The sequence below is a fragment of the Brassica napus genome, chromosome A1, assembly GCF_020379485.1.
Source record: "Brassica napus cultivar Da-Ae chromosome A1, Da-Ae, whole genome shotgun sequence".
Lineage (NCBI taxonomy): Eukaryota > Viridiplantae > Streptophyta > Magnoliopsida > Brassicales > Brassicaceae > Brassica > Brassica napus.
In genome coordinates, this window is record NC_063434.1 from 20,118,996 (window position 1) to 20,134,183 (window position 15,188).

At 38.6% G+C, this 15,188-nt stretch overlaps 1 protein-coding gene across 1 annotated transcript; it reads right to left on the minus strand.

Moving 5' to 3' along the window:
• Positions 1–4,805: 4,805 nt before the first annotated feature.
• On the minus strand, positions 4,806–5,756 carry LOC106363254 (cytosolic sulfotransferase 18-like). Its single transcript, XM_013803032.3, has one exon. It carries the CDS (start codon positions 5,754–5,756, stop codon positions 4,806–4,808), a length of 951 nt encoding a protein of 316 aa, XP_013658486.2.
• Between the last annotated feature and the right edge of the window lie 9,432 nt (positions 5,757–15,188).

The following is a 15,188-nucleotide window of genomic DNA, read 5'->3' on the forward strand; positions in this document are numbered from 1 at the left end:
TTCCATTAATCCGTCGATTCGAGCTGCCATTTCCGGAGTCAAGTAGTTGCTCCAGTCTCCAACCTTTCCCTTTCTGAAATATGCGCTTTTTGGATAAAAATTAGAAGGAATGTCTTCTCTATTGTCTCAGGGTTTTGCAAGATCACACAAAGGAACTCGTATAAGAAGTACAAATTCTTATTAATCAATCAAAGGATAAAAGTCACTCAAAACCTTCAATCACAATCACTCATAAACTCACAGGATTAACCACACACATCGGTATCCTTATATAGAACTTAGGAAACTTCTAATCCTATAAGATAAACACAAATCATATATTTCCTAATCACTTTAGTAAATCATATCCTTATGTGATTAGGATAGCTTGAAACTCAAGCTAACTTCAAGTTTATCCCAACATTCCCCCCCCTTAAGCTTGAAGTTCTCTTCACTCACCATTTGGACACCGATCATCTTCCTCATCTCAGCAAACTTGATTCTTCCAAGAGACTTTGTCAAAATGTCTGCTCGTTGTTCACTACCTGGAACATGCTCCACCTCAACTTGCTCTTTCTCAACACACTCTCTAATAAAGTGAAACCTTCTATGTATATGCTTACTGCGACCATGAAATACTGGATTTTTCGTAAGAGCAATTGCAGACTTGTTGTCAACCTTTATGACTACCTTCTTACTAGACTGGCCGACAACTTCTCCCAATAGTTCCTGAAGCCATATTCCTTGTTTAGCTACTTCTGTTGCCGCCATAAACTCAGCCTCATATGAAGATAGAGCTACAATCTCTTGCTTACAAGAGCACCATGTTATCGGACTTGTATTCAAATAAAACACATGCCCTGTAGTACTTTTACCGTCGTCATTGTCAACATTATGAGATGCATCACTAAAGCCTATCAGTTCTAACCCCGTAGACCGCTCAAACATGAGGCCAAGCGAGACAGTCCCGCGTAGATAACGCATTACTTGTTTCAGGGCAGCACCGTGTGATTCCTTGGGATCATGCATATACCTACTTAGTACTCCAACGGAGAAGGATAGGTCTGGACGTGTGTGAAGTAAGTAACGCAGACACCCAATGCTTCTTCTGTAGTCTCTCTCATTAATACTCTTCTCCTCAACTGATTTTGATAGCTTTACATTAAAATCCATGGGTATAGAAACAGAGTTGCAAGTATCCATTCCACATTCTTCAAGAATTTTCCGAGCATAACGATCTTGTTTCAACGTAATGCCTTCTTGGCCCTGACACACTTCAATTCCCAAGTAATATGTTAGCCTTCCAAGATCACTCATCTCAAATCTTGACGCCATCTCCCTTTTAAACTGCAGAATCGAACTCGCTGAAGATCCTGTTACAAGCAGATCATCCACATAGACAACAACGACAAGCGTTCCACTCTTTTCTTCTTTCCTATATAGTGATGGCTCCTTTGAGCACCTCTGCAGTTTGAACTCACGCAAGATCTTGTTAAGTTTGATGTTCCAAGCCCGGGGGGCTTGTTTTAAACTGTAAAGAGCTTTCTTAAGCTTGTAAACTTTATTCTCCTTGCCTACAACTTCAAAGCCCTCTGGTTGAGTGACAAACACTTCTTCTCTTAGTTCTCCATGAAGAAACGCAGTTTTGACGTCAAGATGATGTATTTCCCATCCCTTTGACGCTGCGAGAGCTATCACTAATCGAATGGTTTCAATACGAGCCACTGGCGCGAAAACCTCATCGTAATCAATTCCTTGCTTTTGAACGTAGCCTTTAGCAACCAGTCGTGCCTTGTACTTAATGATAGTACCATCAGCGCTCCTCTTAATCTTGAACACCCATTTGAGACCAATAGGTTTTACTCCTAAAGGCAGATCAACAAGCTCCCACGTATGATTCTTCTCAATGCTGTAAATCTCATCTTCACAGGCGTCAATCCATACTTTTAGTTCCTTGGCTTCATTGAAGTCCCAAGGTTCATCATTCACTATTGTTAAGAGACGCTCACACTCTGCTTCGGCTAGCAAGACATAATCTTCAAGATAAGTAGGTTTGTTGCTTGTTCTTGTGGAACGTCTTAGGCGCGGTTGCTCATCTTGATCATCATCACTATTATCACCATTCTCTTCTTCATCCTCTCTTTCATCTGCCTCTGCAGTCTCTAACTCACGATTTGGTTGAGTTATTTCATCATTCTCTTTGTTCTCCGCTGTTTCCTCCACTTCAAACGTGAAAGTTCCATCACTGTTATCTGGAGATGTCTTGTCGTTAATCCAGTTCCACCCTTTACCTTCATCAAATACAACATCTCGACTAACTACTATCTTCTTATTAGTAGGATCAAGCAGTCGAAAGGCTTTAGAGCCTGGTTCTGTTCCCAAGTGAACAAGGATCCTGGTCCTATCATCGAGCTTATTTCGTCCTACCGTATTGGTACTAGCAAAGCAGACGCAACCAAACACCTTGAGGTGTGAAATATTAGGTGGTTTACTTCTCAGAGCTTCATATGGTGTCTTGCCATTTAGTGTCTTTGTTGAGAGACGATTGATCAGATATGTTGAATGTCTAACAGCCTCGCCCCAGAGATGATTTGGTACCTTCATGTGTTTTAGTATACTCCTTGTCATCTCTAGGAGAGTTCTGTTTCGTCTCTCTACAACTCCATTCTGCTGAGGCGTATATGGTCCCGTCAAGTGTCTGTTAACGCCATTCCTTTCACAGTACGTAACAAAATCATGTGAACAGAACTCTCCACCTCTATCTGTCCGAAACGTTCCCAACTTAGTTTTTGTTTCAAGTTTGCTAGTACTTTGAACTTCTTGAACTTCTCGAGTGCTTCGCTTTTCTCCTGTAGCAACATAGTCCACATGTACCAAGAGTAGTCATCGATTAATACAAACACGTATCTCTTGTGAGCTGGAGTTGGAGGTGTGATGGGGCCGCAGAGATCGCCGTGGACCAGCTCAAGTGGTCGAGTAGCTCGATATGCAGTCGTTTTTGGAAACGACTTTCTCGTTTGCTTTCCAAGAAGACAGGACGTACATGTTTCTGTTTCAACTTTGATTGCTGGTATGCCAATCACCCGCTCTGTATTGATCATTGCCTTCATTGTATTGGTATTGATGTGTCCAAGGCGTGCGTGCCACCTTGATGACTCGCCTTTTGCTGTGATCTGAAGGCAGTCAAGGCTATCTACTTCAAGTATGACTTTGTATAGCCGGTTCTTCGTTCGAGTTATCTTTACCATCATCTTTCCGTATCGATCAAGCAAGATAAGTTGATCGTTTTTCATCTGAACTTTACACCCTGCTTCGGTGGCTTGACCCAAGCTAACTATGTTACTTTTTTAGTCCTGGAATGTAGTATACATTACCCAAGACTTTCTTCTCACCTCCTCTAAACACAAACTGAATTGATCCTTTTCCCTTAATGTCGATGCGAGAGTCATCTCCAAATCTCACCTTTCCGGTGATTGTTTCATCAAGTGTAGAAAAGAAAATTCTGTTACCACTCATATGGTTGCTTGCTCCATTATCCAAATACCACACGTCTCTTGCATCAAGGTTAGTATCAAACACGCTTGGGCTGACTCTCTGCTCGTTCAAATATACAAGCTCATGCATCATTAATTCATCAGCCTCTTGTGTTTCATCGGATTTCGTTTCCACTATCTCTTGAAGTTTAAGTCCTTGCTTGTCTGGACATTCAGATGCATAATGCCCTTGTTTATCGCAGTTGAAACAAGTAATACGAGAAAGATCACGTCCTTGTCCTGATTTATATGTGTCTCTTTGACTGTGAAAGTTCCCATATCTGCCACGACCTCTTCCTCTCCAAGCAGAGTGTCCTCCTCGTCCTCTGCCTCTAGCTCCACTAGAGCTACCAAATTGTTGTTGTTCAGAACTTGCATACATCAGCTTGCCTTGCTCGTCTGACTGATCATCATCATCTTCACTAATTCTTTCTTCATAGGCTTTCAATCTCCCAATGATATCTTCAAACGTTGTGGTGTTTAGGTCGAGAACTTGTTCAAGAGAAGCCACAATGTGAATGTACTTCTTCCTTGGTAAGCTCTTTAGAAATTTTTTCACCAGTTTAGGTTCTTCTATCATCTCCCCTAATGAAGCAGACTTTGATGAGATCTCTGATAGTTTCCCGACAAAAGTATCAATTGTATCTTCATCTTTCATCTTGAGCCTATCAAATTCCGCCATTAGAGTTTGTAGCCTAGCTTCCTTTACTCTCTCAGCCCCAACATATCTCGTTTTTATTGCTTCCCACACACCTTTAGCCGTGTCTATGTCGCCTACTTGGAGGATCAATGCTTCAGGTATAGATTGAAACAGAAACGCGATTGCCATATTGTTTTTTTCTTCATCTTTGTTTCCAGGATCGATTGTCTCCCACACTTTGCATACCTTAAGCGCTATCTTCATTCTCATGGACCATACTGTGTAATTTGAGGAAGTTAGCATTGGAAACTTAACAGAGGAAGGTCTAGCATCTTTGCCTACTACGGACTCTTCCTTTACATCGCTCATGATTGCTGCAACTTCAAAACTTCACTGTAAGGCTCTGATACCAAATATTGTCTCAGGGTTTTGCAAGATCACACACAGGAACTCGTATAAGAAGTATCAAATTCTTATTAATCAATCAAAGGATAAAAGTCACTCAAAACCTTCAATCACAATCACTCATAAACTCACAGGATTAACCACACACATCGGTATCCTTATATAGAACTTAGGAAACTCCTAATCCTATAAGATAAACACAAATCATATATTTCCTAATCACTTTAGTAAATCATATCCTTATGTGATTAGGATAGCTTGAAACTCAAGCTAACTTCAAGTTTATCCCAACATTCTCTTCCTTCGGTACCCTCTCTATCTTTCTCTCCTTTGTTGGCTTCAAGATTTTTCAACGTCTCAAAGCTGCAAAGATTCACTACCTCCTCAACAACCCCTTTCTTCTCTTCTTCAGCTGTGAATCCATAACCCATAAACTCAGCCAATCTCTTCACGTAAGGCAAAGTATCAGCTCTGATTGTCTCATACTTGAGGAACAAAATCTGATCAGGATTCTCTTGGTAAGCGTTCCAATACGACATGACATGATCTAGATAAGGACCGTACAAAGAAAGACCTTGACATAACTTGTCGAAAGACTCTTCTAGGGTATTGAGAGGGCCATTGTCTGACCTTTCCTTTTGGAAAAAATTCCACATGGACACAAATGTGTCCTTTGGGTCTCTCCAGATGTAAACCATCTTACAACCCGACTTCAAAATTGATTCGGGTAACAATCCATACGGGATATGAGTCGAGAAAAGAGTGTTCCCATTGTCATTGGCAACATCATCAACTTGAGGGACTAAAGAGAGTTCGCCCTCAATGAAATGAACAAGATCATGAGGGTTGCTTTTTAAGAGAGGGTTTGAGGAATGGTCAGAGCAAGATCGATTGGCGATAGCGAAAGCTAGAGCTTTGAGCCAAGTGGTGCCTGACTTTGGGTAGCTACAAACGAAAAAGTCAATGGGTCGTGCCTGGAAAAAGTCTTGTGCATGAAGCCAACCTTCAAGGAGAGGCTGTACTATCCAGTGACCACCGTACTGGATCAGCGTAGCTTTTGGCCTCCAGCCATTGGCGTGAGGAAACGAGGCGATTAGGTCTTGGTAACGTTTCTGATTCTTCTCGAACTCGCTTGACTCTCTCTCGGTCTCATCTTGGTGGTTCACTAGGGTCGCATCAGTAAGGGCTTTTGATGCCATTGGAAATAAAGAAAGAGAATGTGCGGAGTGGTCTTATATATGTTCTGTGGAGAGATGAGTTATGTAGTCTGTGTACGGATAATGGTTTAGTCATGCATGAAGCTATTTATACACGTGTTATATGATAATCTTCAAACAGTGTCCAAAAGAATAGAAGTTCTTGTAATCCTAGCACTTTCCAATTAAATGAGTTTTTAATAAAGAAAAAAACTTTGGCAAATAGAAAACAAATAAAATATGTGACATATATAAAGAATAAAATATAAATTGGATTGGGTTTAGTATGCATGAATGGTATTTGTAAATGTAAAGAAAAATATGTATAATATGTGGCATATGTATATAGAAGTAGAACTTTAAATAAAAGAAAACTTTGCCAAATGGCAAAAAACAAACATATTATCTGATAAGCATGGAACAAAAAATCCCAAAAGAACAGGAACTAGTAATTGTAAGTTGCCGTTTGTATTTTGTGACACGTTTTAAATAAACGAGCTTTTAAATGAAAACGTTGCCAAATGTCAAAAAAATGTACTAGTGTAATATATGAGCATTTATAAAGAAAATTGTCATTCCCCATATCGGATACTTATGGAAAAATCTAATCAATAAAATACAGCATGATCTTCTAAGATTAGATATATACACTATTTTGATATAAATTAACAACTCAAATATTATAAAATTATTTCAACAAGTATGGAAACTCATAATATATTATACTCCGGTCCTAGTATATGTATACTAGGGCCGGTCAGCCCTACGGACGGGAAGTTATAATAAAAGTGATTTTATAATAATTTATGAAGTAATTTAAAATTATGATAGATTAAAAAATATAATAAACGAACAAATAATGAAAGACTTATGGAATCATTATAATTATTTTTTTTGTTTTGAATTATAATGACTGTAAATTTTACTATTCTCTGATAAATAACATTATATTTTTAATATTTATTTTAATTCAAAATTTTTGTTTTATAATATTTTTAATTAAACTAACTTATTTAAGGTGTTTTTTTTGCGAATAAGACTCAAAACTTGAAGTCATTCCTAAAATTATTCATGTTTTTTTTTGTGATGTAATTGTACATTCCCTTTGTATATATATTTTATAAAATTTTGTTAAGAGAAGCATATAATAAGATTTATGAGTTTTGAAAATTTTAGGGTGTCGAATGATTATTTATGTTAAGATTAGTTATATTTGAGTTAAAATGTTTTAACAAGGGGGTTCATTGAATGATTTAATGTGATAGTCAATGAGGAAGCATGAATCCAACCGACTTCCAAAACGGTTCCAAAATTCAACCAAAGGTAGAAGAAGTGGAATCAAACAGCCAAATACGACGCCTTCCAACTGACCTTGATCGGAATTCAGCGTAGCCGGTGCAGCAAATCTTCATTGGCCGTAGGTTTGAACCGGAGTTGTTAAAACGCAGCAGATCTTTCTTTCGTTCGTCGACATTATTTTTGGAGAGGAAGCCGTCTCATGTGGGACCCCCTCATGTGTTACCTTACAGCCTAGAAACCCAATTATGTTAAGTCCAAAACACTGATCTGAAATATTTATTAACAAAAAGAGAAAAAGCCCATTAATAATTGTGATTAAGTGAAACGGTGAGTATCATCCAACCCGGACACGTGTCGGCCTGTCAAGAACCGACTTTATGAAGTGGCAAAGCAGGAGTGAGACGAACATATTTATATATATATATATATATATGTTTATATATTATATTTTAGTCAATACAATTTTAATTCTAATAAACTACAAACTAAAGTCTAGAGCCGAGATAGAAATTAAATTAGTATAAAGTTAGATTGACTTAGAAACATAATGAAAAGAGGACATGTATATAAAGAAAGGATCAAAGCCGAGATGGACATCCACAAACATACACATTCGGTAAAAGAAATAGGGTTTACATTATTCTCTTTCTTCATCTTTTCACACAAACTCGATCAAATCTCCTTGTAATCATTTGTTGATCTAATTCAATAAACTTCTTTCAAATAGCTCACCATCAAATTCGTTCATACTTCCATTACGCGCAAAATTCGATTAAACAATTGGTATTGTCTGTGGAGAATTAGAAAGCAGCGCCAAGAAAAGATCAGAAAGACCATCAACAATATCTGTCACATATACAAATCCGCAAGCTGCAAACGTCACACCCATGATGCAAATAATGAAAAACATAATAGATCCTATCACTCGACAAAACGAGGCTAACAAAATAACCAATAAGGGTCTCGCTGAAATAACTGCCATCATCACGATACTAGCCGCCGATGACAAGCATCCCACAACAGCAAGAAGGCATATCTTTTGTACTGAAAACATACGGCTTAAGGAGCTGATCAAGAAACAACCCCATAAGTAGCCGATCGAGAAACAACCCCAAAATTCGTCGACCTGCAGAGTTGGATGCATGATATCAACTCAAAGATCCATAAAGTAACGAGTTCGACTCCTGAGATCAAACACGTTCACAAAGATGATTACCAACATCAAATTTCATCAGACAGAAAAGCTACATGTCTCATCTTTCTCAGGCGAATACAATCTTACGGATCACATAACCGCTTTCAATAGTCATGGACGAGCACACTTTAACGATGAAGAGAAGGATACCGAATATTGGCAGATGTTTGTGGAAAACCTCAATGGACATGCCCTAACCTGGTTCTCTAGACTAACAATAGATTTCATTGATAGTTTATGTGATCTTTTCTACACGGTTCTTGAACCATTACATAAAGTTTACTCTGAAAAGAGCGTCAGTATCAAATCTTTGGAAGATGTCTCAAGGTCCTAGAGAAGGACTCAGAGAATTCATAGAAATATTCAAGGGATTGACCTCCAGAGTGCACGTTCTAGACGACACATCAGTGGTAATCTCTAGGGGACACACTCAAGATAATTTTTTTTTTTGAGATGACCTTTATGTGAAAAAAACATAACCCTTCAAGACATCCTCCATCGTGCTAACAGTTTCATCACGATGGAAGAGGATAGGAAGGCCCTACTACTCAAACACAACGCGATGAAACAACTTGCGAAAAAAAATCGGTGGACACTTACCAAGAACCGAGGCAACATCTTACTCCAAACTCGATAATAACAAAAATGTAGTCTATTCTATGGTCGAAAATGAGAAAATTGATTTAGCCACTATAGCACCGAACATACCATGGAATGTTTGGAAGAATGAGATAGAAAAATCAGCTCCTCAAGCATTCAACATTCCTCATGGAAAGATTTTCTAAAGGTAAGATCCTCAAACATTCAGCATTTTCCATGGTGCAACTTTGCAAGGATTTTCTTCTCACGCGTTTGATGGTGTAAGTTCTAATCTTACCTCAAAGCAAAGGAATACGACACCAAATAATGCAAACAGCTTCAATAAGCACTGATGGTAGCATTCTCCAATGGACAAGTAAATCTTGAATTTCTAAAGGAAAAACATGCCAAGAATAAAAAAACTGGAGCGAAAACAAAGATAAAAAACTACAAAAATCTGAAGAACAAGAGGAATTGCTTGTAGAAGACGAACAAGTCGCACCACAGCATGGTAATGGTCCAGATATCTATGGGGAAGAAATGCCACACATTAACATATATATCATCGCAATCATAGCAAGACCGTCTTCTTCGCCGAAGTTAGTTTACAGACCCAAGATATGCATGACACGCTCAAGAAAAAGCCAAATCAGATTCACAGTAGCTCAGCAACATCTACCAATCAACGAACTGAAAACATCAAATTAAAACGATTAGATGATGCTAATGTTTGCCAAAAACTTGGCACGAACGATCAGAATACAACAATTTTTCAACCCAGCACGTTCGATCTTTGCCGGAAGATTGGCGCAAAGATTCAAGGCGATGATCTGTCTCACCTTAATACAACTGAGTTTCGCCAGAAATTGGCAAGAATGATCAGTCGAAGTCAAGGGATTTGAAACAACGACTCGATCAACGCAATGACCAGCTGGACCCCATGCCGTATAAATGTCATTATTGGAGGATCATCGCCATGCAAAGACTATGTTTGGTATGTGAAAGAGTTCCAAAAATTGACAAGAGCAAAATTGGGGCCCGCCAAACCGGAGAATGACGTTCATCTTACTTTCTCGGAGGAGGACGTCGTTGATGTTGCTGCACCTCATAATGACCCTCTGCTAGCAGAACTTACTATCGGCAACAACAAAGTCACAAAGTCCTCATCGACATAGGAAGTTGAGTCGACCTTATTTTCAAGGAAACTTTGGGAAAAGTGGGAATCGGTTCTCGAGAGATGAAACCTTCAACCCGGTCTCTCACTGGGTTAAACGTATCTTTCGAGTAAATGCTCATAACAATCCGATTCAGCGTATTCGTCGGTGAGATAACCAAGATCGTCAAATTCTCGTCATTTTTACACCAACTCCCTACAATGCGACCCTGAACACGCTATGGATCCACTCAATGTGAGCCGTTCTCAAACTACTATAGATGCTTTAAGTTCCCAAAAGCAAACAAAATAATATTCTCCCTCAAAGGAGACCAGAAAGTTGCTAGAAACTTCCTGATTTCCAAGTTGAAGTTACGGAAAGCAGCTTTCGTTGTCAAAAAACTTGTTATCCAGTCGAGATAGTTTATCCACAAAAGAAAGAACTCATGGAGATCAGCATCGACAAAGACAATCCATATTGAGTTGTCAAAGTTGGCACACACTTTGCCAAAGATATTAAGGAGAAGTTCATAAAAATTCAAAGACAACGTCTCAACCTTCGCTTGGTCTACTGCCAAGATAAAAGGAACCAATCCTTCAATTATAACTCATGAAATGAATGCTGACTTAACTTTCAAGCCAACCAAAAAGAAAAAAAAGTTGGGATCATATAGAGCAAAGGCAGTCAAAAAAAGTTGGGATCATAGACATACTACTGGTAACATAATCGATAATGGAAGCCAGATGTCATGACTGATTAGCCAGTCCGGTCGTCGTAAAAAATAAGAACGTCAAATGGAAAATTTGCATCACTTAACATCAACAAGCATGTATTAAAGATAGATTTCTCCCACACATCGATCGAATGGTCAAATCAACATCATGCAACAAACTGTTGACGTTTATGGACATTTCATGATACATCCCAATGATAGAGAAAATATTGCATTCATCACCAATTACGGACCTATTGATATAAGGTCATGCCTTTTGGACTGAAGAATGCAAGAATAACTTACCAAAGATTAGTCAACAAGATATTTGTTGATAAACTCGGCATCACAATGGAAGTATATTGATGAAATGCTTGTGAAATCATTGATCACTGCCGATCACATCACTCTCCTGAAAGCGTGCTTCCACATTCTGAAAGATTACAGCATGAAGCTTAGCCCGACGAAATGTGATTTTGGAGTCATCTTCAGGGAATTCTTAAGGTACATTGTCACGCAAAGAGATATTAGCGCAAATACAAAACATATATCAGAAATCCTCGACCTTCCAAACCCAAAGACCAACCATGAAGTACAATGTTTGATGAGACGAGTAGCAACCCTTAACCAATTCATCTCGCATTCCATGGATAAATGCCTACCTTTCTACAACCCCTTCGAGAAAACAAGAAGTTTATATAGGACGAGAAATGTGAGAAAGCATTATGACAGCTCGAGCAGTATCTGACAACTCTATCACTATCAGTGCTAGCCGAACTCGATGAAAGGGATACACTCTCTCTACATCGCGGTTTCCTCTCTTGTAGTCAGCAGTATACTAATCAAGGAAGACCAAGGGGAGTAAAAACCCCCATTTATTACATCTGTAAACAATTGATTGATACCAAAACACACTATTCGACGATCAAAAAATGGCTCTATTTGTCGTTACCTCGGAGAAGAAACTCAGGCCGTATTTCCAATCTCACTCTAATGTCATTATTACTTATCAACATCTTCATACTGTAATTCAGAATACTAACCAGTCCGGCAAATTGGCGAAACTCGGCGAACATGATATTAGCTACAAAATCCTGTCAGTAGAAAATTTGCAAGTCCTTGTCGACTTCATTATCGAATTGGCTCTTGAACTCAAAAAGGACATGATCTTTCCTAGCGAGCACTGGATCCTACATGTCGACGGGTCTTCATCCAATAAAGCGTCCGAAGTTGGAGTTCATCTTCAATACCCTACATGCAAACTTATTCAATAGTGCTTCCGTTTGGGGTTTGCAGCATCCAATAATGAGGCAGAATATGAATCTCTTATCGCCGGACTTCGATTAGCAAAGGTGGTAAAGGAAAAACACATCCAAACCTATTGTGATTTATAACTCCTTGTAACCAGTATATTGGACATTATGCTAAAAATAAATGGACGAATGTTTACCTCAAAGGCCTCCAAGAATTTGCAAAGGATTTTCAAATTCTTCGAACTCACAAAGGTTCCTCGGGAAAAATATGTATGATCCAAAATATCGAGAAACCAAGCATTGTATTAGCTTTTGAGAAAGCAGAAATCATCGCTCCTGTCACGGTCGAAACTGTTGATATGGATATTGACATTCTTGAGGACGACACTGAACCCGCTATCACATATTGACACTTTTGATTATATAATAACTCTCAGATGGTTTGCTTATCTCAATTTTTCCAGGATGAGCTTAGTAAACAAATGACTAATTACCTTTGTTTTGATTTAGTCGTATTATTATTAATTATCTAAATATAGCTTTTTTAAATATGATTTTCGCAGGGATATATAATTTTATAGTTTTGGCAGAATAATTTTTTTTTGCGGTTTTGGTGACAAAATGTGATTTTGCGGTTTTGACGAGAAAACATAATTTTGTGGTTTTGGTATATCGGAATTATTTTTTTGTATAAACTTGTACCTAAATATATATTAAAATCTGAATAAACGTGTCATTTGTTATTTTGGGCAAGTTCATCTGTTCATGTGCATCCAAATGCACTGATTAAACTTAATGAGTCATTTGGATGAGTCATTTTATTCTAAATTTTTAAAAATCATTTGGATAAATCATGGGTGAATTTGTGAGATAACCATAATAAAAAAAAGAATTAAGAATATAGCCATCTCTTGGTAATTGTGTCAATTGATTACATAAGTAGACATTTTTCTCCTTTCCAGCGCGTGAACATGAACACAACATACCGGATAAAAAAAACTATTGTATTTTTTTTTTTGTCAAATGATTAATCAAAGGGTACAAACCACCAGCGTTAGACCAAAACGGTCAAGGAAATTTAAAAAACAACAATAAAAAAGGCAAGCACCAGTAGGTGAGCTAAAAAAAAAAACCCCAGAAACAGTGGACAAAGCATTCGAAGGGATTTGAAACTCCGGAGAGTCATTCCACAGTAAGCGAAGACGAAAGCAACAGAGGCTTAGTCAGTAGCTGAGGACAGGCCATTTGCTGCAGCCTCCAAATTGATAAGTGCCATAAGCCAGCAGGGGCCACCAGACGCCACATAGGATTGAAGACGAAGATCGCGTGTTACACTAGCTGCTATTTCAGAGGCAACTCTGTTCAGTGAATGATGAACATACGTGATGTGATAATTACCTGCAGTGTGCAGGAGGGCACGTAAGTTATTGAGAACCAAGCAATCGCGAGGACCTCTCAGTGATTTAGTGATCAGCTCATAAACTTCTTTAGAGGACACCTCAAAAATCACACAATTCAAGCGTAGATTTTTCACCGCTTCCACTGCCCAGGACATTGCCAAAAGCTCAGCCTTTAGAAAGGATCGAACTCCTGAGTACGAACGCCTACTGTGAGACAAGACCTGGCCTTGGGCATTACGATTAATCCATGCAGCTCCACTAATCCTAGAATCTCCATCCCAAGAGGCACCTACATTGATCTTTATCATGTTCCAGGGAGGAGGTCTCCATCTTTCCACCGATATCAGACCTTGTCGCAGGCCAGTCTGATCTTCTGACTGTTCTGTCTGAGCGTGGAACCAGCTAGTCGAGTCTTCTTCAGCTTTACCGACAATCGACTCTGCCGTCGTGCTCGTACGCTCAAAGCAAAATGCATTTCTAGCTTTCCATATTTGCCATAAGATCCACGGAAATCTTCTTTTAGTATCGTTAGAAACGTTCTGCTTTCGACTTTCTGCAATCAAATGATGAAAGTTAAGGAAAACAGAATCATGGGAGAAACCCGCAGAGGGGAGTGGAAATCCAGATCTTTGCCAAGTCTCTCGCGCCGGTTTACAATGGAAAAGGACGTGGCAAATACTCTCCTCCTGCAAACCACATCTCGTGCACGTCTTATCCAAAGCGATACCTCGGGTGCTAAGTCGTTGACGGACAGCTAATGCTCCAGATAACGCTCTCCACATAAAGTGCTTGAGCTTTGGGGGAGCTTTAGTTTTCCAAAGACTATTCCACAGTTGCCTTTCCAGAGGAGGTATCTGAGTGTTCTGATTAGATTGTCTATCTTGGAGAGTTTCCAGCAATTTGTAGCCACTCCGGGTATTGTAACTTCCATTAGCTGAGAAGCTCCAGACCATAACGTCCTCTCTGGAAAAAGAGAGCTTCGTTTGTAGCACCATCTCAACATCATCTTCATGAATAAACTGACGAACACGGTCTCTATTCCAGGACTGAGAAGGTATATCTATTATGATGTGTATATAGAATAGATAAACAATGTTCACACAAAGTGTAGTGTAGTGGAGGGAGGGAGGGAGAGAGGAAAGGAGAGAGATGGAGAGGGGAGAGGGAGAGAGAGAGAGAGAGAGTCAGAGAGAGGGAGAGGGAGACGGAGAGAGAGAGAGATATAGAGAGAGATAGATGAATCTATACTATATGTTTATGATAGTATAGAATTAAAACCGCATTAATGAAATATCTTATAAAATTTATAAAATATAAATCTGTTTTGAAAGTTTCAAAACATTTTATGTGAAAAAACTATGTTTTTAATATAAAAAATACAAAGTTTAATAAGTGTTATATCAGAAGTTGAAATCAATTAAAAAAGAGAAGGGATAAACATATTTGTAAGAAGAAGAAAAATCAAAAAAAAAAAATGTTCAAGTAAATGTGGTAAAGGGTAATATGACAGTTATTACACAAATATCATAGCTTAAGAGTTGTTATGTGTAGAAAATTAATTTTGTTGTTGGTTATGTATATGTGTGCCAATTTCCCATAAATCATTTGAATGGTGCCCATTTTAGCACAAAACAAATGTCAATTCTCATAGTTCATCCAGATATGGCACATTTAGATTGACAAACGAACAAGGGCATACTTGATTATAAGTCACCTTTGCTATCGCAAGTGGTGATCGTTGGAGTTTATTGTTTCTTCTGTTGCAACCTATTTCATAAACTCTATGGACGATTACGCCACCCAAATCTCCAGTTTAACGTATCCCCTTTCTGTATAAACAGAG

Excerpts from the sequence above, each read along its gene's own strand:
- LOC106363254 (XM_013803032.3), bottom strand. The coding sequence starts at position 5,756 with ATGGCATCAAAAGCCCTTACTGATGCGACCCTAGTGAACCACCAAGAT.